At 43.2% G+C, this 24585-nt stretch overlaps 1 protein-coding gene across 1 annotated transcript in view; it reads left to right on the top strand.

The window, feature by feature from the left end:
- ell (elongation factor RNA polymerase II) overlaps positions 1-24297 on the top strand; it is a 40335-nt gene extending 16038 nt beyond the window's left edge. Inside the window, exons 2-12 of the mRNA XM_029751332.1 lie at positions 2263-2307; positions 7157-7278; positions 8332-8495; positions 9666-9916; positions 15869-15993; positions 20617-20743; positions 21785-22367; positions 22757-22823; positions 22987-23158; positions 23338-23382; positions 23483-24297. Of these exons, the coding sequence (XP_029607192.1) occupies positions 2263-2307; positions 7157-7278; positions 8332-8495; positions 9666-9916; positions 15869-15993; positions 20617-20743; positions 21785-22367; positions 22757-22823; positions 22987-23158; positions 23338-23382; positions 23483-23599 (1818 nt within the window). The 3' untranslated portion in view covers positions 23600-24297. The remainder of the gene's footprint in view (positions 1-2262; positions 2308-7156; positions 7279-8331; positions 8496-9665; positions 9917-15868; positions 15994-20616; positions 20744-21784; positions 22368-22756; positions 22824-22986; positions 23159-23337; positions 23383-23482) is intronic.
- The last annotated feature ends 288 nt before the right edge of the window (positions 24298-24585 follow it).

Consider the following 24585-nt stretch of genomic DNA (forward strand, 5'->3'; position numbering starts at 1 on the left):
CTCCGGGCAGGTTAGCCTCTCTTCCTGGTTCACATGTGATCTCCAGAAGTGTCAATGAGGAAGGAAACCAGAGGGACTTCCTCTATTGCTTGTCAGAGTTGTCAGGCATGTTCCTACTTATTGAAGCTTGGCTATGATTAGTGGAAAACATGTTGTGCTTAGTCTCCTAGACTAGCCAGCAATTGCTTGGCATCCTGTAAGGCGCTGCAGAGGGTAGTGCGTACAGCCCAGGCCAAGCTTCCTGCCATCCAGGACCTATATACTAGGTGGTGTCAGAGGAAAGCCCAAAAAATTGTTCCAAGACTCCAGTCTCCTAAGTCATAGACTGTTCTTTCTGCTACCACACTGCAAGTGGTATCGGAGTGCTAAGTCAAGGACCAAAAGGCTCCTTAACAGCTTCAACCTCCAAGCCATAAGACTGCTGAACAATTAATCAAATGGCCACCCGGACTATTTGCTTTGAACCCCCCCCCCCCTTTAAACTGCTGCTACTCCCTGTTTGTTATCTATGCATAGTCAATTTCCCCCTACCTACATGTAGAAATTACCTCGACTAACCTGACAAGGTACCCTCTGTGTGTAGCCTCATTGTTTTGTGTCCCTTTTTATTATATTTTCAACTTTAGTTTATTTAGTAAATATTTTCTTAACCGCATTGTTGGTTAAGGGCTTGTAAGTAAGCATTTAACGGTAAGGTCTACACCTGTTGTATTCGGCGCATGTGACATAACTTTTGATTTGTTCAAGTAAATCATGTTCTGCTCCTGTATAGTCTCCTATCATGCAATCAATGGTTTGTTCAGTAGTGGTGTGTTTATTGCTATGTCTGCTTGACTTGATAGAGTAAGCTCTACGCTGATGTGCCCAGTGGTCTGCTGTACTGCAGACCATGGCTTCTTTAGCAGTGTAACCCATTGTGTAATAGGTTTAAAGGTTTACCTTAGGTGAAAGGGGTAACTTGTTTTGAGTTCAACACCAGCGTCTGTTCTTAAACCATCTTATTTTTCTCCCACACATTCGGACACGGTAAGGCTTGTAACCTCAGTGCTATGGATAAAAGTTTATGTACCAGTTATTTACCAAAGTTATTTTACTCAGAACAAATATTTGGTCACAACTAGTTTTTTTTGTGTTAGGCTTTTGGTGAGGTAATTCACATGGCTGTTCACACAACTCAGTTGTGTGAATAGTCTGCCTGTGTCATTATGCAATTAATATGATTGGCTGTGCTGTTGAGTACATTGATCAGGCAAGTCCTATGCTCATTGCTCATCTGATTTTATGCAAGTGCTTTGCAAACATCTAGTTTTGATTTATTGAATGTTTGTCCCCCATAACTTCACCATATTTATCTGAGTCTCATCTGGTGGCTGCTAACAGTGGAACATATCAACAACAAAAATGTCAGCACCAGGAACACCATTCTGATTGGCTGGCAGTGTACCAACTGCTTGCCGTTGCACTGAATAGCCTGAGTGATGAAAAACAAATGAGGACACCACACATTTATTTTACTGCAGCACAACTGGCATGCTTCTTTTTATGTGTGCAGATTGTTTTGCAGGAAATGCCTGTGTATGTGGGGTTTTTGTCTGCCTGTGTGCCTATGTAGGTGAAATATGAAAACAGGGAAGGGAGCGCAGCTGATTGACGTGGATGGCCTGCTGCTTGCTTTGCATTTCTATCCTGTCACCCTCTAAAGACAATATTTTAATATGATGAGCGATGGCAAGGCCTTGACATTTTAGGGAGTTAGTTGGAGCAGCACAGCGAGGCAATTTTGGAAAAAAAACCTCTAAACTGAGTGCTTGATGTGAAATACAGAAGGCTTTTACCTCATCCAAACAGGACAATTTGTAAAACGTTCCATGCAAGCAGTGGTCCGCTGTGAGTAGTATGCATATGGGAGAACGACTACTTCCTCCCCTGTTACTGCTGTGTGAAAAGTGACGCTGCTTGACAGATTAGTCCCATCATAAAGGACAGCTAGATTATCCAGATTATTCATCTGGTTTCTGTACATTTAGACTAGTTAAAGATTCATCATGATAATCCGGTGGTCATTTGGATGTGGTTAGATTTCAATTGTAATGCACAGTGTTTATACTGTTTAATGTGCCTGTCTCCTGAATGGGCTTTACTGAACAGTCCTCTTTTTTTGCCCACCAAGCAGGATCTATGAAGTTTGCCCCATTAAATCCACTTGTTCAGTAGGATTGGTTTTCAATGTGACTGTGTTTATTTGTCCTCTATCTCTCTCAGGACCTGTCTTCACAACCGCTGATCCGATTTACTGGAAACCAAGGGGTAAGTGCATTTGAAGTTATAACTCTTTATATTTTGCAGTAAAATTATGTGATCACTGTCTGCAAATGAGTTTACACCACAGACTACATTTTTCTATCGGTAAAGCATTAACTCAGAGACTGTGTTCTGTGTGTGTATAACCAAGTACTGACTAGACGGCCTCTGTAGCTGCAGTGAGCTGTGTTGTCTGCGAGTGACTGGCAGGATTAGATTTCCTGTCATATTTTGGCAGCGACATGCGTGGCTACAATTACATCTGCACTGAGCAGACGAGTGCAGCTGTACTATCAGGCCTAGATATTCCCCTCACAGGGTGGACGGACAGACAGACAAGTTCTGTCCATGTGAGAGACAAGGAACTTGTCTGGACACACGACCCAGACAAGGCCCATCACATGCTTTTCGAGTATGGACGGCATCAGTCTGTACAAATTAGCCCGTAGGAAAAAAAAAATATTTTCTGTAAGGCGAGCATTGTCATTCTCAGTATGAGCAGCACTGTATGCATTCCAGACATTTAACGCTGCTGGTCCAACATCTCTCCATCAAACAAGCCCCCACTAATGTGATTCAGTTTGTTAGTGACATTTACACTGAAGTGTTGACGGTGTAGATTTAGATTTGTTTTCATTTCAGACATCACAACATAAACTGGAGCGGTGCCACATATGTTGCTAATGTGTCTAATTTATATTGTTTGGATAATCAGGACTGTTTAGGCCTAGATAAGCTAAAGCTAAGCGAGCTGTCTGAACAGTACCGTGTACAGAAGGTAGGTGGGTCACATGCGATCCAGTGTCTAACGTGGTTACAAAGTGAGAGGTTTCAGTGGCCATTGGATTGTGCTTTAAACGTTTTGAACAGTCTTTTCTCTCATTTAAAGCAATGCACGACCATGTCTTTGTCTTAATTAACCATTTGTAAATATGGATTTGGAACTGACCCTGTATATAGCTAGCTTCTCGTGTTCTTATTTTTGTGTTTTTGTTCTACCTTATGTTATTTTTAGTACATTGATATTGATTTCTGCATTGTTGGGTTTAGCGCTAGCAATAAAGGCATTTCACTGTACTTGTATACATGACATTAAAACTTGAAACCCTCAGTCTAATATTTTGATAAAGCTGTAAAGTGTTTAAAGCGTCTGCGTTTTTCATATGGTAGTTAAATCTCCATCGGATGCCTGCCCCCCCCCCCCCCCAATTCATGCTTCTAGCGGGAGGTATCAGTAATTGCTCCCATCAACTTGAGAGATCAGATGGTTACAAAATATGGTGTTTTTACTGGGTGTTTGAAGTGCTGAATTATGCATGTGTTTAATGGCTGGGCTGGATAGGAACCTGTTCTATTAGTTCACCGGAATGCTAATGAGAGCGGGGGCGTGAGGGGGGAAGCTGTTAAATGATGTGTTGGCTGCTCAGTGTGACCATAGCATTTACATTCATTCATATTGGCAGAGCTTTCATTCAGTCACTTCCAGGGTCAAGGTGGCATAATAGAACCAGCTCAAAGAATAGTCAGGAAAGGTAAACAGGCCAGGGATGGTAAACATCCTGTGTGGGTGAACAACAGTGTGTGTGTGTCAGTGTTCCTCAGGCTGTATGTCTGGCTGTATTTGGCGAGGAGGACAGGCTTGTGCCAGCGATGAATGCCCCCTGCTTTGCACGGCCTCTCCCTCAGCTGTTTCATTAATTACAGCGCTAAGGAGGAGCTGCTGTGAAGGGCCAGCCCTCTCCAGTGCCCCTGGCCTGAAAAGAGGCTTTGTTTGCAGGACTGTGCAAAATATGAGGGGAGCTGGAGGCAGAGAGAAAAGGAGGTTGGAAATGGCTGTTAAAATCCATTTGCTTTTCAGATGGTAGGGTGGGTGACCATGTCTGTCTGGTGGAGAGGGTGCGCTGGAGTGTGCTGTTCATTCAGCTTTTTGTTGAGGATGGACGACCCCTCTTTCCATGCTCCCTGTTTCTCATTTGAGTGCATGTTTTGGTAATAAAATGCATCCTTTTGGCTTGGCATTTCCTCTGAGAGAAGGCTGCTTCTGACCTGTCTGGTTGGTTATGGCTAGATGTAGTGTGGGTTTGAGGCTCGCTGGTTTTTATGTGGATAAAGTATTTTTGAGAGGGTAGTAATTCACCACCTGACTGTAACGTCTGTGTGAAGTTCCAGTGTCCATAGATAACTGCCAGTAGGCACAAGCAGTAGCCCATTGCTGCAGCATTACTGTTGGTTGGTTGGCCCCGGCCTGCCTGCAGTGGGATCAGGGCATCTGTTGCGTGGAGCCTCAATCAGCCCACATTCACAGCTGGGGCCCGACTCTGTAATCCTGTACTGTGTCAGACTGACTCACCCCTCCTTTGCCTTCCAGTGAGTCCCACTGCCTCTTAATCATCGCAGGTTACACACACACTCACTACCCTTGTAAATTGTGTGTGTGTGTGTGTGAGATCGACATACTCTTACTGGTGAGGGGTGTCTGGTGTGCACATCTGCAGTCACCTCAGTTATCCGGAAGTGGTGAATTGATGATATTCAGCGGAACTTTTGAATGATGAAGCATGATCAGGAAGTGGTGAATCGATCATATTCAGTGCAACGTTTGAATGAGGAAGCATGATCATTGTCCTGTTTGTTTTCTTCTTGTGAAGTAAGATTATTGTAATATCCAGGCTACCTCAATTGGACATTACAATAATGGGTCTAATCCCATTGAGTTTCTTATAAACACACAAGGCAATTGGTTGATAACGCCGCACTGTGAAAGGCTAGATCTCTTCATGTGGGGCATAAAAGGCAGGTTTGTACTGGAGCTGAGGCTGAGCGTCTCACATAACCGAGAGCCCAGTGTTTATTTATAGTTGGCCACCTGCAGGCTCCACACGTGTTAGGACCTTGGGTAAACCGAGCTGGGCTGCTAGCGCGAGAGGGAGAGAGACCGAGATAGCGGTCTTTGAGTATATCAGCCCCAGTATGTTATAGGAGCAGTGGGTCACAGCTCTCCAACACTGCAGGGAGCCAACAGACCAAGCCAGGGGTCAGCCTGCTCAGCAAGCCTGCCAGAACTCCCAACAACACCGCCCTCTCCCCTGGCCATGCCTTGCTCTACCCCAGCCAACACACTGTTCTTCTCTCAAGCCTGGAGCTCCACTCCTGTTAGACAAGTCAGACTTGCTCACATACCCAACTACCCTCTACCCCAGCAGGCGTAGGTTTAAAAAACAAAACGAACCAAAAAAAAATCCTCATGGGAGTCCAAGGCCCTAATTCTAGAATTTTGTTTTCCATTGTAGGAGAGGGAGGCATATGGCTTTAAAATCGGTCTTCATTTCTCCAACCTCTCGCTGCCAGTTTAACCTACTCACTGTTGCTTGAAAAAGATTTACTGGGTGTTTCACTGAAAACTGAACTCTGACAGCTCAACCAACACCTGTCTATAGTGATACTGGAATCGGGATCTGTTTTACAAGAAAACCCAACATCTGCATCACATGGGTCTCTTAAAAGCAGCCCAGTGTTTGGCTAATTTTTTTCCCTCTTTAAAAACAAAGTCCAACAGATGTGTGGGCCAGCTACGAACCCTGTGATTAAGAGGCCTCAGCGTTTGGGTAGTAGTCTAGGTGGTAATTTCACTCATTCCCAAGTTTGCTTAGAAGCAACACCTGTAATGTGGGAGCAGTAGAGCAATTATTGCCAAATAGGTGTGACTACTTCAGAAATACCTATGTGTAACGATTCACTGCTTGTTACATTTACTTACATTACCAGTTAAACGAGCTGAATGTCACAGATCAGTGGGGACTTGTGGACTAGCCTAGCTCAGCTATGCATCCCCATCTTTTAGCCTCAAGCCTCACCCTGTTACTCATCATCCTCCCACATCGCCACCATGCAAGCATGATAGACACCTACCTATACTGTGCATTTGTTTTTACAGTACACATACAGGTAACTGCCAAAATAAAGGAAACACTTGAGTAATAGAGGGATACTAAGTATATTGAAAGCAGGCGCTTCTACACAGATGTGGTTCCTGAGTTAATTAACATCCCATCGTGCTTCATGTATAAAAATTCCCAGTTGCCCATTATTTGGGCTACCATGGCTAGAAGAAGAGATCTCTGTGACTTTGAAAGAGGGGTCTCAAAGGGTGTGTGTGTGTCGGCCATCAGATCTCAACCCAATTGAACAATTCTGGAGCGGTGCCTGAAACAGCGTTTTCCACCATAAACAAAACACCAAATGATGGAATCCCTCCAAAAATAGTTCCAAACACTTGTAGAATCTATCCCAAGGTGCATTTAAGCTGTTCGGGATTTGGTGGCCCAAATGCCCTACTGACACTATGTTGGTTTCCTTTATTCTGGCAGTTACATGTATGTCGCTCATAAGTTACAGAGTGGCAAGTGGGTTTACTGTTGTAATGCTGTTGTTGGCTATATAGCTTTATTCACTGAACATGTCAGAACACTGGTGGGCCTGGGGCATGCTCCAAGGGATTCAAACAACGTTGTAGATTTGAGGTATAATTTGAGGTTTAATTTACTTGAATCCCTATTCTACTGAGGCCTAGTACTACTCACCGATATGTTTGTGTGTGCAGTAAACTATATTGCTCATAAGTTGCATGGTTGTGGTGAGTGGTTTTACTGTATCTGGAAGTGCACCGGGGGGGGTTGTGTGTGAGTGAGACGTTCAGCAAATAACACTGTTAGATTTGTTCTCTAAATCTGTGACATCAGCTGCTGGATATATTGGATTGAACAGATTATGGATGACCTTTCCTATATTGATCATTTAAATGCACTCTCGGGAAGAATGTCAGCCATTGATTTATAATGTTCTCCTCCGTCCACAGAAAATCTCAATACCACGGTCGGAAAATCCGAATGAGCTGCGGACGTTTACTTTCTACTTGTCCAATGTTGGTAGAGACAACCCACAGGGAAGTTTCGACTGCATTCAGCAGTACATCACCAGGTGAGTGAGCACAGAGGCACTGGCCTCATCCTCTCTTTGATATATGAGACATTCATCACTCATATACACGCATAATAAGCATTGATGCATGCTAACACAGTTGACACTGTTGAATGATGCTACCATGACTCCACTCTGTCAGTAGGTTTGAAAAAGTCTATTTGGACAGGCTAAATTGAGTAACTGTTTGTTTGCATACGGAGAAGTTTGTTAACATGGTTAAGAGCTGAACTGGATTAGGAGAGTTCTGAAAAATGTTTGGAGGAGAACTTCCTGATCACAGGCTTTGGTGCAGAGTGAGTGCCATCTGCTCTCAAGTGTGCTTTCTGTCCTATTTGCCTCCGTCTGATCAAAGACAAATGTTGAGCACATTAATTCAATTGGGCCAGATGTCTGCGTATTGAGGTGGAAGGAGAGGAACTGAGTCCCGGCTCTGACTGTCTAGTTTAACACCCATGTCCTCAACTATTTCTAATGAGAGACTGGGTCGGCTGGAGTTCACCCATCGACCTGGATCCTCATGAGCCTCTAATTCCGCTATAAACCCGGGGCAGAGCCACTGAGGGCTGCCAATTTCGTTATATCCCCTGCCAAACCGTCGTCAACGTGAGGAGGAATCAAAGGCAGGGAAAACCAGGAAAGAATAGGATTTGATGCAACATTGGTTTGATAATGTGGGAATCCACAGTTGAATAGACAATCAAATGATGGTGCACTCAAGGCAGTGGTATGTCATGAATATTAGCACAGCAAGGTGCGTTCGGCAGCATAAGGAAAGGCCAAGACAGAAAATTGTTACATTAAAAAAAAAAAAAAAAATTTACTGAATGGACTTCAAGTCTTCATTTTATTTTTTTTGCAATAAAAGCAATGATTTAGTGTCTTTTTGTTACATGTTCCTCAAACTGTAAGCTAATGCCATTTGGATGTGTCTACTCAAAGTTAAAAGTTTGTACCTTTTTTGTAGGGAAGCTAAGAGAATCTCCCCAAGCGTGGGAGTGAGTTGACCTGTTGGTCTTTGTTTCTGTGTAACCCTCTCCTCCGTTGTCCCAGTGAAGGGAGCATTCAGCTGGACTGCCTGGGTGGGATCCAGGACAAGATCACTGTGTGTGCCACAGACGACTCCTACCAGAAGGCCAGGCAAAGCATGGCTCAGGCAGAGGAGGAGACCCGCAGCAGGGGCGCGATCGTCATCAAGCCTGGGGGGAGATACGTGGGTAAGGCCCTTCGTCATTACGCTTTACACTCAGCTGTGGTAAGGGCCTTCGGTCAGAACCAGCTCAGTCAAACAGAACATAGGCTACTAATTTAAAAGGCCTGTAGCCCTGTCTAGGATATATGCATACTGTATTAGAAAGAGGTTTTTCATTCCTGTTTTTGTTTTGTGACACTTTCCCTCATGTCGGTTCACATCCAGGGTGAATGCTGATGGTGAGCCGTCTCGTATTAGGGTGTGTTTGGGTCTCGCGACAGTGAGCCAGAGCAGTGGCAGGCTCATCAGCTAGGCTATAATTCAATATGGTGTTATTTCCGCATCAGTCAAGCAGCCCTTCGTCCTCCTAGTGAGGCCCTGTCCAGTGGCAGTTTTAGCCTCCTATCCTAGCCGCCTCCAGTCTAGAGATTGTATTTCCACACTGAAAACGTACACGCGCACACAGAGACAAGCATGGCTGCTTAAAGTGAACATCAGACTGTGGGCTTTTTACTAGTCTCAGGAGTGCTGCATACTGAAACTGTTTCTGCTGCACTTCAGTAAAGACCATAGTAGCCCTGAACAGAAACAAAGTAGAAGTGTATCTAGAACTGAAACACCATAATCTCTGTTATGCATTGCTGTTTTTTTTTATTAAGTTTCTAGGATACGCTGTAATTGACTTGTTGGAGAGGAAGTCAGAAACGGTGTGGTTTAATTTATTTTGAGTACCAAGCTGTGCCTTAGTCACACTCCATCTCCGTATGACCTTAATTCTGGTGAAAATGGCTGAGCTCACAGCGTAGGGATAATTGCATGCTCATGGTTCCCTGTGTGGGGCCCAATGGGCTGGCCGGATGGTTAGGTGCTCAGAGCTTCACACAGTTACGTCTCTGACTCAAACGAACCAACTAACTGCCCAGTCACCACAAACACCATCACAGGTTCACAGATGTCTGATTAATGTGGCTGTTTTGGCAGGAAGCAGCTTGTTCAACTATTTGTACTGTGGTAAATTTATAGACAACTTAGGTTCTCTCATAAAGTTCACCCTGATAGGAGTGTTTGCTTTTCTCTGTTGAATAGAACTTCAGATGGCCCTAGAACTTCTCATTACAACCCCAACCATACATGGTTAGATGTCACAAAGGCTCAACCTTTCTTACACACAACAATGTTGCTTTTCTTTTCTCAGGTAAGAAGGTGCAGATCCGGAAACCAGCACCTGGCCTGTCTGACATCGCTCCGTCGCGGCGGACGTCGCGGCCTGTCATAATCTCCAGCAGCACGGGGAAGAAGAGCACGGCGCAGCAGAGGCCCCTGAGGGAGCGCCTCACCCACCTGCTGGCCCTCAAGCCCTATAGGAAGCCGGAGCTCATCCTGCGCCTGCAGAAGGACGGCCTCTTGCCCTTCGACAAAGACTCTCTTGACAGCCTCCTGCAACAGGTTAGTCAAGTCAGTCACATAGGCAGGGGCTTTCTATACATTTTTTTATGGGGTGGCCAAGGGGGACCAAGAACCAGTCATGGGTGGCCATGGGGTATCACACATAGCTTTGAAAATGTATGCATTGTGTTAATTTGTATCTGCCCTAATTTATTAAAATAAATTCATTTGAAAATTAACATGGGGAAAATATTCAAGTTAGTTCAGTGGTTTCTTCCCCCCCCCCCCCAAGAAATGTTGTGAAATCTGCATTTCTATACAATTTAAAAGTTTTAAAGCTAGTCACCGCAATTGAAACAATAAAAAATGGGCTCCCCGCCTTAGGTTTGCTAAAAAGCTGATGGATGGGCCTGGAGAAATGTAACCATTCAAATTCATAGACAGCTATGGATGCAAGGACTGACCTTTCATGAAATCATAATGATAGTTTTAACCATGTTTTGAGGCTATACGGTGTTTGTTTACATTTACGTTGTTTATAAACATTGTCATAAAATAATCATATATTTTGGGTTCTGATGGGATACGACAGTTGAACTAAGCTCATATTCATCAAGAATCAAGGGGTGTATCTGTAATTCATTTATACTTTTTTTTGATGTAGCAACTAAGGATTTCAGCTTTAAAATATGATTTGGAGAACAGCAAAAATTATTCCAGACATCATCACTTTGGCTGCTGTAGCTTCATTCAACTCAGTCGATAAGGGATGTGTAACATTTTAGGACAAACGCATGCCACACAACAATTAGCTGCTTCACACTAGCTGAGCGCTGGGATTAAAAACAATCGTTTTAGTTTCCTGTCAAACAGCAGTTAGCTATCCATCTTCAACCTCGCACTATTCAGGTTTCAGTTAATGCAGCTGCACTCTCCATGGTCCTAAAGCCAGCCAGACAATCCAACAGCCTTCGCACCTGCTCCAAGGCATCCGCATGTTCCTTAACTCGGGACTGCCGCATAGAAGGAATTCCAGCCCGAGCAGAGAAGTATGAGATTGAACTTGTAACACTTGTCCCTGTTAACAGTACTATCAACGTTTCCCTCTACTGTGGGAATTGTAATCGAATCAACTTCATATTATCCACTTTCAATGCAACATACCATGCTAATATTATTTAATGAGTGATTATTTAATGAGAATAAGCACAAGAATTGCACAGTCTGGAACGATCTAGTAACAGAGCAAAACGATAATATTGTTATCTTTGGAGTAACATATCGTAGTGGTCTACCCAAATATCACCCAACCTTAATGCAAAACTAACTATGCAGGAGATTTTGCAGAGCGCGTCGGAGTAGGATTCTATTGCATTGACAGGCACGAGCTGTCAGGAGTAGATGCACTTGTTTTGAGATCAAAACAAAGGCTCCATGTTAGCCACGGGTGCACATTTGTTCATATTCTTTGCTAGTTGGTGAGTTATTAGCCCAGTTATAGCTCATTTCTGGTCAGCAATGGGGGAGTGGTTGCTTCCTACAAGAGCACAAAATGTGTACATTTCTAGACATCTTTGAAAAGCGAGTTGAGCTTTTTTATGTCTTATTTAAAGGGCATTGTTGTATTTCTAGACAGGCTTGAATAAACTAAGTAGCCAATACGCAGAGTAGCATACATTTGTCGTAGACGCTATAGTGATGATTATGATGATGGTATGTGAATAATGCATTTCATTTAGTTGTGGTTTCTTGCATCAAACACAATACAACATTTTCAGTCACCACCTTGTCTGAAGGACAAGTGGATAGACAGGTTCATGTCAAACCCTGCATGTTTTTTCAAAAGTCTCATGGAATGTAGAACTTCATTGAACACCACACATTGGCTGATAATGTAGGCTGCAGGATAGAACAGCTACTTCCATGTTAAAATGTTGTGGGATGGATTTTCTGCATTGTTTTTTATGGTAGGCCACTGTGGTAGGCCTACATTATTATCAAAGCCACAGTAGTCTACTTGGCCGCTGTTAAAATTAGGGCTGATCCCGTTTAGTCGATTGTTTGGTCGATAGGCTGTTGGTCGACCGAGATTTCTTTAGTCGAGCAAGTTGCAAAAAACAAATGGTAATAATCATTGTGTACAAGAGACCTGTCTGATTGGATTGATCCATTGTGGAGGCTGTGGGGATGGCACAGTCCATCACTCTAAGATGTGCTACTGAAATAGTAAACTCAGCAAAAAAGAAACGTCCTCTCACTGTCACCTGCTATTTGTATGAACATAACAAGATTCAACAACTGAGACATAAACTGAACAAGTTCCACAGACGTGACTAACAGAAATGGAATGTGTCCCTGAACGGGGGGGGGGGGGGGGTCAAAATCAAAAGTAACGGTCAGTATCTGGTGATGCAGTGCATCTCCTCCTCATGGACTGCACCAGATTTGCCCGTTCTTGCTGTGAGATGTTACCCCACTTTTCCGCCAAGGCACCTGGACATTTCTGGGGGGAATGGCCCTAGCCCTCACCCTCCGATCCAACAGGTCCCAGAAGTGGGATTGAGATCCTGGCTCTTCGCTGGCCATGGCAGAACACTGACATTCCTGTCTTGCAGGAAATCACGCACAGAACGAACAGTATGGCTGGAGGGCCATGTCAGGATGAGCCTGCAGGAAAGGTACCACATGAGGGAGGCGGATGTCTTCCCTGTAACGCACAGCATTGAGATTGCCTGCAATGACGACAAGCTCAGTCCGATGATGCTGTGACACACCGCCCCAGACCATGACGGACCTCATTCCTTCGACAATAACCGCGAATCCGACCATCACCCCTGATGAAACACAACCATGACTCATCAGTGACGAGCACTTTTTGACAGTCCTGTCTGGTCCAGCGACGATGGGTTTGTGCCCATAGATGACGTTGTTGCCGGTGATGTCTGGTGAGGACCTGCCTTACAACAGGCCCACAAGCCCTCAGTCCAGCCTCTCTGTCTATTGCGGACAGTCTGAGCACTGATGGAGGGATTGTGCGTTCCTGGTGTAACTCAGGCAGTTGCTGTTGTTGCCATCCTGTACCTGTCCTACAGGTTGTGATGTTCAGATGTACCGATCCTGTGCAGATGTTACACGTGGTCTGCCTCTGCGAGGACGATCAGCTGTCTGTCCTGTCTCCCTGTAGCGCTGTCTTAGTTGTCTCACAGTACGGACATTGCAGTTTATTGCCCTGGCCACATCTGCAGTCCTCATGCCTCCTTGCAGCATGCCTAAGGCACATTCACGCAGATGAGCAGGGACTCTGGGCATCTTTCTTTTGGTGTTTTTTCAGTCAGTAGAAAGGCCTCTTTAGTGTTCTAAGTTTTCATAACTATGACCTTAATTGCCTATCGTCTGTAAGCTGTTAGTGTCTTAACGACCGTTCCACAGGTGCATGTTCATTAATTGTTTATGGGTCATTGAACAAGCATGGGGAAACAGTGTTTAAACCCTTTACAATGAAAATCTGTGAAGTTATTTGGATTTTTGCGAATTATCTTGGAAAGACAGGGTCCTGAAAAAGGGACGTTTCTGTTTTGCTGAGTTTTATGTTTTCTCCCGCATTGGATAGTGATTCTGAGACACATCGGTGCGCTGTTGAATTGGCACCTTTTCCTAGACCATGTTGCTATGTGCATAATAGCAAAGGTATCCAGCATATTGGTATTGAGAACAATGCGCCTGAGGCGGCAGCGGAGTTATAGAGATGAGAAAACAGCCCTTGCCTTAATTGTCTAAGAAAAGTGAGGAGAGGGGAAACCCCAACTTAATTAGGTCTTTAATCAATAGCCTAACTGTTAAATGTGCCTGGCTTTATAAATCATCCTTATCTACTAAAATAAGAGATCCTGCTTCTGTTGCTTGTTTGTGTTTAATAGCCTACTGACTCTGTGAGCACCAAGCCTCAGGCAACCACAAATGAGTGTTTTTAATCTTTGCTATGCTGTAATAAAGGCTTCACACTTTTCTTTTTCGTTAGACCAGCCTCTCTGGTATTATTTATAATTAAATTAGTGTTTACACTGTTAATAATAACCTTGATCTCCTTATTGTTATTGCTAATGATAATGAAATGAATTATCATTAATGGGCTTAGTATAGCAGCCTTATATATTTAGAACAAATTCTTATTTACAATGACTGCCTACCCGGACGGCGCCGCCCTATGGGACTCACAATCACGGCCGGATGTGATGCAGCCTGGATTCGAACCAGGTATTGCACTGAGATGCAGTGCCTTAGACCACTGCGCCACTCGGGAGCCCCCAGCCTTGTGTAACCACCATCAAGCTGCAGGCCTAAGAGTGCATCCTGTTAAGTCTTAATACCGTAACTTACTTAGGTCTATATTTCAATACTTATATATGCTACTGTATCAATCATTCATTTTTAGTTCGTCATAACACAGCATACGAGTCATTCATGATTTGAAATGCAATCAAGTATTTTATTTTTTATTTTTATAGAAAAGCAAATCGACCATTGAATATTAAATAAGCCGTTCCATTTCAGAAATTACATTCACAAATTAATGTGACTGTTTTTAGTCTTTGCTGTAATAAATGCTTTACATTGTTTTATTTTTACAACAGCCTCTGGTATGCTTCTTTTTTTTTTTTTTTTTTTTTACATCGTTCCAATCGCTCAAAAGTTGTTGTAATCTAACAGCACCTGTTTGGTACTCCTAATATGGATGCAGCACTTGCTCCTTCTTTTTCTTGATCAGTATTTTCCACAAGTCAAATGTTTTCCACACATCTGACTTCCCCTTTACCGCCTGAGCAACCAGTAAACATTCCCCCGTTTCAGATTTATTTGTCAAGTTCTATGCATTCATTTTGCTGTTATGTGTTCAGAGTTTGTTATAATCGATTTATTTATGTGATTATGATATGCAATAGGCCTAGGTCAGGCCCATTGGTCATCTGCATACATCACGTAAAGAGAGCAAGGGTTGAGGCAATAGGGATTGTTTTTCCTAAACAAATTAGGGATTTCTGTAACAACTTTTCAGTCAGAAATGGCTGTAATTATGATGCAGCTTCAGCAACACGGACAGCACGATACACACTGTTCTGTGGTGGTCGCTGCAGCAGGGAAGAGAGACAACGGGTGCTCATCAGTGCGGTCGGACAAAATCTTGTCATTTTTGTGTCTTAATTATTTAATCGAACAGTTCGCTTAAAACATCATACAAGCTCCGTGCGTATAGTTAATTTGATTAAAACACATAGGATGTCTATATATGGAAAAATACACGTTTGAACATTTCGACCAATCGATTGGTCGAAAGAACAGACTCTTGGTCGACCAAGATTATTTTTAGGCGGGACAACCCTAGTTAGTTTTAATTTAAAGCGGGTGCAGCCTCTGTGCTCACAACGAACGCACGCTGGAAGTTGCACTGACTTTTCAAAACATTCAAGTTTGTGCTCAGCACACCTGAAATTTGCTTGGTGCTGGAAATGGAGGGAACATTGGTCCCAAAGCCGGCCCACTAAACTGCCAGAACAAACGCACTGCATTTTCTCTCTAATGTGAGCCAGATTGACAGCGCTCTGGTCACCCTTAGTGCCCCCCCCACCCACCCACCCCCAATTCACATTGGGTCAATCATATTTCAGGCTGGTGCCACCCATCTTATAACACCCATTCTCATAAGGTAGAGTGCCTTTCACAACAGGTTGGGTTTGCTGGGCCTTGGCAGACCGAGGGCCCTTCTGAGCTCTGTCCCACAACAGATAAATTAGTCACAGGACCCAAGCCTTCAAGACACTTAGAGCCAGGGCTTAGCCTGTGGTTACAGGTAAGTCCTAGCCGGCCCTGAAGCCCACTGCAAACAAGTCAGTCACTGCCAGTGGTGCAGGGTATTAATGGTGCATTTCTTGAGAATAGGCTTAGGACATTTTTTTCTCCCAGAATACTGCATCATGGCATTATTGTAATGCACTGATTGCTGTCGCTTGTCTCTAGGTGGCTAACCTAAATGGGAGAGACAACACCTTCACATTGAAGGACTCTTTGTTTAAGGACATTCAGAAGGACTGGCCAGGCTACACTGAGGGAGACCAGAAACTTCTGAAGAGGATCCTTGTTCGGTATGTGCTAGTTGGTGCTATATTACTATACCGCATGCCATATTAAACCAATGCTTTTGTGTGTAGCTCCACCTGTCAATAACTGCCAGCGGCATAAACCAGCAATAATGGGATCATCCCCACATTGGTTTCCGGAGTTTATCACCTCTGCTTTGTGTGTTGGTTTAAACAAACGTCCATAGAATCCCAGGAGCTCCAGGTATGTTCAGGAAAAGTAGATTCTAGTCTGAAACCAGGCACTGCTCTCTCTGTGTGGATCCCCTCTGCCCTGTTTTGTTGACAGGACTAGCTGGCTTTTTTTTCTTGCTGGGACCCAGTGGAAAAAGCTGTTTAAGATCTGGGGCAGTAAGGAAATGCACATCCCAGCTAAATTTAGAACAGGCATTGCAGAGCGCTTAGCTGGGTTTACGGAGTTGACCCAAAGTTGTTGGACTCAATACAGCAGGGAATATTTCACACACTCAATTATTAAATGTTTCTGTGGAAGTCATCCCAAAGCAATATATTTCAACCATATGTCTTTTTGGACTGGACTTTGAGCTTGGCTAGCTTATGAGCTGACCACCCTCCCTCCCCTAAAGTTTGAACACCAGCCGTAGTCACGCAAGAGTAGTGCAGCAAAATGATCAGAAGGCCTGTGATGCAACACTGTTCCAGCACATGCTGATCCATGTGTGAGGTGGCACTGGTCCAAGGTCCAGGCCTGGGCTTGCTTGTCTTCAGTTGGGACTTGACCAGAGCACAGCAGCCAGCCTTTCCCCTAGTCTGCTCTCCCCACCCCTCTAGCGCTCTCTCACACGCTCTGGCTTTTTCTCTCCCTCTTTCTCCTCCCTACCACTCGCTCTCTGTTGGGGTGGGGTTTGGACATTTCCCCAGTGTATCCCACTGCCCCCTACTGTCCACACTACCAACATACACAAATAACTTTCTGTTTATGTACACATTACACACCCTTTTAATTTTTCTATGCAACTGTAACTTAGCATCTCACCCAAGGCTTTGTCAATGATCTGTTTATGATGTCTGACTTGTGTTAAACCAGGTCCGTTTTATTTGTATCTGTCTGAGACTGAATGGCGTTGAGGAAAATAACAGAATGTAGACCAAGGCCACCATAATGCTGTCATGTGCCAATGTCACATTTCCATTGGAACAGAGAATAGAGTTAACCTTGGAGTTGGCGCTATGAATTAACACAACCACATAGTACTAGTTTCATTGCAGACTTGCCAACTCAATGGGGCTCTACTAGTGAACATTAGAAAATGTTTGTTTAAACTTTTTCTCCATCTCAATGCGCGTTAGTCAATTAAAACCGTCAAAGTAGTTGCTCGTGAGCACACACTATATGTTATCTGTTCCCCACCGATAACCTGGCTGATTTAGCTCTGCTAACCTGCACAGCTGGCGGTGATTTTTATATATGATTCAAATTCCATATCATCCAATTAAACTCGTTGATGTAGTTGGACATGATCCAACACTTGTTCCTGAAATCGAACGGCACGGTCTGATTAAAAAACTAGATCACATGCTTGACTGGCTGGTCAAATAGCTCTGTGTAGCACCTAGCTCCAAGTAATTGTCGCAGGTGATGGAAAGGGTTTGAATCTCACATTAATTTTTCCCCCCTTTTGAAATGTAGAATTACATTTATTGTGTTGCTGTGTTGAGAAGTGGAGCCAAAATCTTGTAAATGACTGTTACGATTACATTTAAAAAGAATTCTCTTGTTGACACACAGGCTACTGGCACTGCTACCAAAATAATAATCACTGCTATATTACATAGACATGTAGGCTACACTTTACATGTACAATATTTTATATGCCTAATTATATTCACAAGCTATTTTCAATCGAGGACCAACAGTGAACAGTGTTTTTCTTAACAGAAATGTTTGTTGAATGTTATATTGTTTTTGTGCATCTCTGATCTGTTGATTACCTGGGTCATTTAATGTTTTCATGTGTATCTGAGTTATTGGCATTCAAGCAGGCAGAAGTCCGTCCGGCATGATGGAGCAATGTGATGAAGTCTCTTTCGCTACATTGGAAGTTAATAAGAATACGACTTTAAGATCGTGAAAACGTCTATCATACATGTCAGATTTAAATACTATCTGATGTCAAAACTCTCAAATGAGCCATTGATCATATTTTTGAGAGATTCCTACCTTACAAAATGTGTAATTTTAACAGAGGGTCTTGCAAATGTTTCCTATTTGTCTGCCCCTTTAGTCCAGGGGGTGCATCGTATGGTGCCAAATCCTAGAGATATTATAGAAAGGAGATATGGATCCAATGAATGAAGGAACGTCTAACGCCCCACCCAGCAGGTTGTCGACCAATCGCGTTCACGTTGTCATTATGGAGACACCTATTTCCAACCAATTTTCCATAAAACATATTAACGCGCTAGAACTGATGCACAGCAAGAAATCAGGCAACAAAGCACAGGAAAAACGACTTTAGGCGCTCTAGAGCACATTGGATATATTAGCAAAATTCTGTTCATTCCAATGTCGACTTTTCTCATGGAAAACCATATAAAGCGTAGGGTTTTACACATGCTCAATTCTTGGGTCTCTGGGGCTGCCCAAGTAAAAAATTTTAATGGAAGTTATGGAACTCCCTCGCGTGGTTCTTTTTATGGGCAAAAGTCCTCAAGGAAACTGACATTAAATGTGGAGAATGATATATTTGCCTCTGGCCATCAAGTAGCCTATTAATTTATATGCCATAGTGGGAAACCATTTTGATACAATGAATATGTTGAAATGACAATATCACTGAAGTCATCGCAAATCAATTTGTGCCACTTGTGTAGCCTACCTGTAGCTGGCAAACCAATTTAATAAATAGCCTAACTTCAATGTTATTATGCCATTAAGGGACATGTTTAGTTAATTAAATTGGAAGCTATCAAAGCTCTATCGCAATTGCCGATCAGTTGTTAGAACATATTAGATTGACGGTAACAGCGGTCAGATTAGGCTACAAGTAAAAAATACAATTAAAAAATATTCACTTACATTATTTAATTCAGTGATTTAAAGTTATGACCCCATCCTCAGTAGCCTATTCCAGCATGGTTTGGGAAACACAAGCACTTCTTACCTCGAAATCGCCTCGCTATTCATGTTGAATAAATCTTAATTTGAACTAAGCAAGCTGCTAAATCATTGAGTTTACATCTTGACTACATATAGTCTAGTTGCTTAGACAATCTGAAATGTAGGCCTATAGGCTACCTGCCTTTATCTAAGCAAGCAATGGCAAAGTTGAATTACAATCAGTCTGTAGCCTATGCCTATTGAAATGACAAGTCAATCTCGCAAATGGCCTATTTTATAATGATTTGTTGTCTTAACATCTGGCAAATAACAGCACATTTGCCAGAAAATAGCCTAGCATTAATTTTTTATGTTTGTCCAAGTATTTCTTGCTCAGAGATTAAGATCCTCTGTCCAACTTTCATCACTCAAACTCTCCTGTTGGATTTATCTATAGTTATGCATATCTGCAAAGGGGATTTATTTACAATTTATAAACCTGGTTTTAGTCCTGAATGCTGATTGGGCTGAAAGCCGTTCATATATGCATAGTCACTTTAACTATACATTCATGTACATATTACCTCAATTGGGCCGACCAACCAGTGCTCCCGCACAGTGGCTAACCGGGCTATCTGCATTGTGTCCCGCCACCCACCACCGGCCAACCCCTCTTTTACACTACTGCTACTCTCTGTTCATCATATATGCATAGTCACTTTAACCATATCTACATGTACATACTACCTCAATCAGCCTGACTAACTGGTGTCTGTATGTAGCCTCGCTTCTGTATATAGCCTGTATTTTTACTGTTTTATTTCTTTACCTACTTATTGTTCACCTAATACCTTTTTTGCACTATTGGTTAGAGCCTGTAAGTAAGCATTTCACTGTAAGGTCTACACCTGTTGTATTCGGCACACGTGACAAATAACCTTTGATTTGATATCAGACCATATACCACGGGTATGACAAAAATATACTGTTTACTGTTCCAATTACATTGGCAACCAGTTTATAATAGCAATAAGGCACCCTGGGGATTTATTGTAGATGGCCAATATACCACGGATAACAACTTTCCCACAAAAGCACATGGATGTGTGTGTGAAACGGATTAGCAAAAACGTGATTTTTGTCATAGGCCTATATGCGAAGACTTGCCTTTGGAATTTTGTCTAACGTTAGTAGCTAGTAGCCATCATACTATATTGGCATTCAACACTTCAATCTGGAGGTTTAAAATATCCTGATGGTGGCCAATTTGACCTATTTTAAGAAATGCCATTGGTTGGTGGATAAAGTATGTAGTATTTGATCAAGTGCAACTACGTTGATTGATTTCAATTGTCTGATGCACATTTTGAAACTGAGAAAGTTTACACTTAAAATGTTTTAAAGTTCGCAAGTATGGTCCCAATGTGCCTCGACCTACTTCAGCAATAGATTTAACCCGAACTCAAAGTTTTTCCCAAAATAATGAAAGTCTGAATTTTGGGCTCTCTGCAATATTATTTATGTCTCACTGTGTGGTGACTCAGCTTCTGTGACTTGCTTTGTTTTAGGAAAATGAGTCAGGCCCAAAGTCAGACTCAGAACACGACCACCACTACAGTGGCTCCGCCACCTCCAGTTGAGGTCCCACTCCCAGTGAGCCCTCCCAAAGAGCTGTCCAGCAGCTCCCCGTTGCAGGTAAGCCTCCTCTTCTTCCTCCATTTCCTTCTCTTACATTTACATTTTAGCCTTTTAGCAGACGCTCTTATCCAGAGCGACTTACAGTAATGAGTGTCTACATTTTCCCCTACTGGTCCCCTGTGGGAATCGAACCCACAACCCTGGCATTGCGCTCTACCAACTGAGCTACACGCGCCATGCTCCTCCACCCCTTTATTCTTTTCCACCTCCTCCCCACAGTCCTCAGAGTGTCCTCACAGGATGAGTTACCAAAGATTTTTATAACTAAACCAAGAGAGACCACAGCTTGTCGTTTCCAATGGGAGCAAATTAGTCATAGTGGGCAGAACAAGCAAGGAGCATTTATACATCCAGTGAAATATCTGTCTCATTGTTCTCTGTGGAGTTACTAAAGATGTTATTATTAGCTCCTTCCCCTCTGGGTTTTCACCTCAGACATCTCATGTCCTTTCCCTTCCGTTCCCTCCCTTACGCATTAGCAAATACACTCCAGTCTCCCCCTCCTTCGTACACACACAAACGCGCAATGGTGTTGAAAAGAGGGAGTTTTGGAACACTAGCTGTAAACAGAAACCCACAGCGGAGCAGTTGTCTATGTGGTCAGTCTGGTTTGGTGAGAGACGTTCGAGGAGATCTGCCAAACTAAACAGGTTAAGGAGCCGTGCCGGTCCACAGGGCTTCAAACTGGGCCTAGTGTTATTTCAGAACCAAGGACTTCCTGCTCCACTGTGATTAGGTCAGCCACTTCTAAAGTTGTTAGTGTAGGCCAGTTCAAATGAAGTCTGTTAGTAATACAATACCATACATTGTGTGGAAAGGGCACGGTCATCATACACTCAGTGTAGCTGAGTTCCCTTTCACTCTGACTACTCTGACCTTCTCACCAGCACAGCACATCAACTTCATTTTTGTATATATTCTTTATCTTGATGTGTCATCAATAGAAACTATAGCTCATAGTTTTTCTCAGAATCCTTAGAGGTGAAATGAGTCCACATTCCCAGTTTCGTTTTGTGCCTCAACCTCTGTTTCTGCCAGAAACGGCCGGCTGCGGATTTCATCGATCCACTGGCCAACAAAAAGCCCAGGATATCACACCTCGCCAACAAGGCAGCGGGACCAGTAAATGGCAAGCTGAGTTCCTCTAATGGGAAGGAGGTGAGCGGGGCCGTGGTCGCGGCAGTGGGAGACGGTGTGACATCCAGCTCCCAGCTCCCCCTGCTGGACATCCCCCGGCCCTTCGACCCACTCTCTGACGTCAGCAACGACTCCAGCCACAATGGCCGGGACTGTGAGAGCCAGGAGGCAGCCATGGCTGAGAGACTGAGCCAGCCACCCGTCTTCTCTGGGACTGCAGCACTGTCCGTACCAAGCCTGGGCCACTCGTCCCCCAGACACGTGGGCCTCGACGGGCCCCGAGACAAGAGCTCCTCGCCTTCCCTGCACGGCAAGTCCAAGAAGAAGTCCAAAAAACACAAAGACAAGGAAAAGTCCAAGGAGAGAGAGAAAGAGAGGGAGAGGAAAGGAGTGGAGGAGCGTGTTCCTGAACCAAGAAAGGCCTGTGACATCACCTCCAGCCCTGACAACATGAAGAGCAGCAGTATTCCACACAGGAGCACAGGTGAGTTGTCATAGTATAGAGATCTATAGTCATTGTTTGTAGTAATCACATTGCTACTCAGTTAAATCAGGTCACCGATTGGCACAATTGGGGACCTCTACTGCTAAGCATCATTCCAGCTCATGAGTTTTAAATCTGGTAATTCATCAGACATTTTGCACAATGGAAAGACAACACATACTCATCCTTATATTTCAAATATCTGACTTTGTCCCAATTGAAATTAATTGATCAAATGGATGTATGAACGCTATACCTAGATTACTGCAGTCTGTGTTCTTGTGAATGGAAGCCCTGACTGATGTAAGTGATAATAAGTAGTGAGTCTTCATGTATCGGCTTCAATGGAGAAAGGTTATCTTACAAAGTCACCTTGTGCTTCCTTTCAGATCTCAATGGAATGTGCAACAACACCAGTGTTCCTTCGTCATCGACTGAGATGGCAGACTATTTATCGTAAGCACTTCCTCCTTACAAAACCACAATACATGTATAATGAAATGACTGTTTCCAGCAACAGATCTTGACGACATGGAAAGTGCGCAATTGAAAGGTATTTCATTGAATCACTCCTCTTTCTTAGTTCTGCATTTCCCCCCCCCCCCCCCCCTCTGAACAGGAAGTATACCGTGATTGGCTCTTCCGAGCAGCGTCAGACCTACAAGAATGACTTTAATACTGAGTACAGTGAGTACCGTGGCCTCCACTCTCGGATAGAGGGCATCACTCGACAGTTCACTGTGCTCGACACTGAGCTCAAGCAGCTCCAACAAGGCACAGACCAGTACAAGGTACACCCCCTGGAGCATTGTGCCTACTGTTCTGCCTAAGCACTTAAGCTGCACTATGGTGCCATCCGAAGTTATTTTTGTTTTCATGTTCAACTTCAGGATTCAAATTGGAATGAAATGTTCTGACAATCATTGATTGATCCATTTTATAAATCGTCATTTTGTGTTTTCTTTTACAGACAATCCACAATCAGATACTCCAAGAGTATCGTAAAATAAAAAAGGTAAGCTTTGCATCTGATTTTTTTTGTTTCATTTTTTCCCCCCATAAAGCTGCTCAAGGAATTTCTCCACAAATACTGATTGTTTTTCTATCCCTCACAGACGAATCGAAACTATAGCCAAGAGAAGAATCGCTGTGAATATCTACACAACAAACTGGCACATATAAAGAAACTTATAGCAGAATATGATCATCAGCAACTTCATAACTGGCACTAGTTTGGCATTTACTCTTTTCTCTCTGGAAACCAGACAGAGAAAGAAACTGGATTCTGCTTGCTCTAAAAGTACTTATTAAAGATACCATGAAGGGAGTATTCCCCTCATTGGGGCCAAAAGCACTAGTGAGGACAAAGCAGACCACATTATATTTTTTCTTTTTTTAAGACTGTGGCATGTTTGGCCAGATCGCTGTGTAGCTACACTGCATCCGGAAAAGCTTTGGTGGTGTTTCTCATACTCTCAGCCCACCTTAGTGCACACAGATTTCTCAAAGAGTAGAAATGGAAAATCCACATTCTTTGGAGATCTCCAAACAGCCGTTCCTGGTTTGTAGACTGGGGGGTGATGGTGACACTGAAAGGGAGTCAGCAGATCTTAAGCCAAATGCAAATAGTTTAAGAGAAAAAAAATATGGATTGTGATATCACGTTTTCTGATGAACTATTTTACTGTTTTCTTTTTAATTTATTTTTTTCTTTTTGGATTTACATAGGGGCAACAAGATCTGTTATAATTTTTACACTCAATCAGTACTACAAGGCAGTGTCTTGTTTTTGTCTTCATCTTGAATGTCAGCCAGTATTTTATGCAAAAGCTGCCATCAAATTGTCCATCTGTTGCTGTTCATAATTTGTTTCCTTTTAAAGAGAGACAACTATCCCCATCAATTAATAAAGACAATGCTATAACTCCAGTCAGGCACAGGTGCCTCTGTTTGGCTTTTCTTACATCTTGTTCATATGTCTTAACCAGAAGGACATAATGGAAGAGCAGCTGCATCCTCGGATGATAGGAGCTTAATGAATATAAAGGGTTAACACAAGCTGGTCAAGTATTTTTCATAATTGGTCATGGTAAACTGTAATTATAGTTAGTGATGGTACTTGGCTATGCCCATCTGCTGTGGGGCAGGGTTGTTTTCAGCTTCCCTACGCAATTGTAAAGCCAGTTCACTGTCAGAAATTTGCAAAACCCACTCTCAG

Source organism: Salmo trutta, chromosome 4, assembly GCF_901001165.1.
Source record: "Salmo trutta chromosome 4, fSalTru1.1, whole genome shotgun sequence".
Taxonomy (NCBI): domain Eukaryota; kingdom Metazoa; phylum Chordata; class Actinopteri; order Salmoniformes; family Salmonidae; genus Salmo; species Salmo trutta.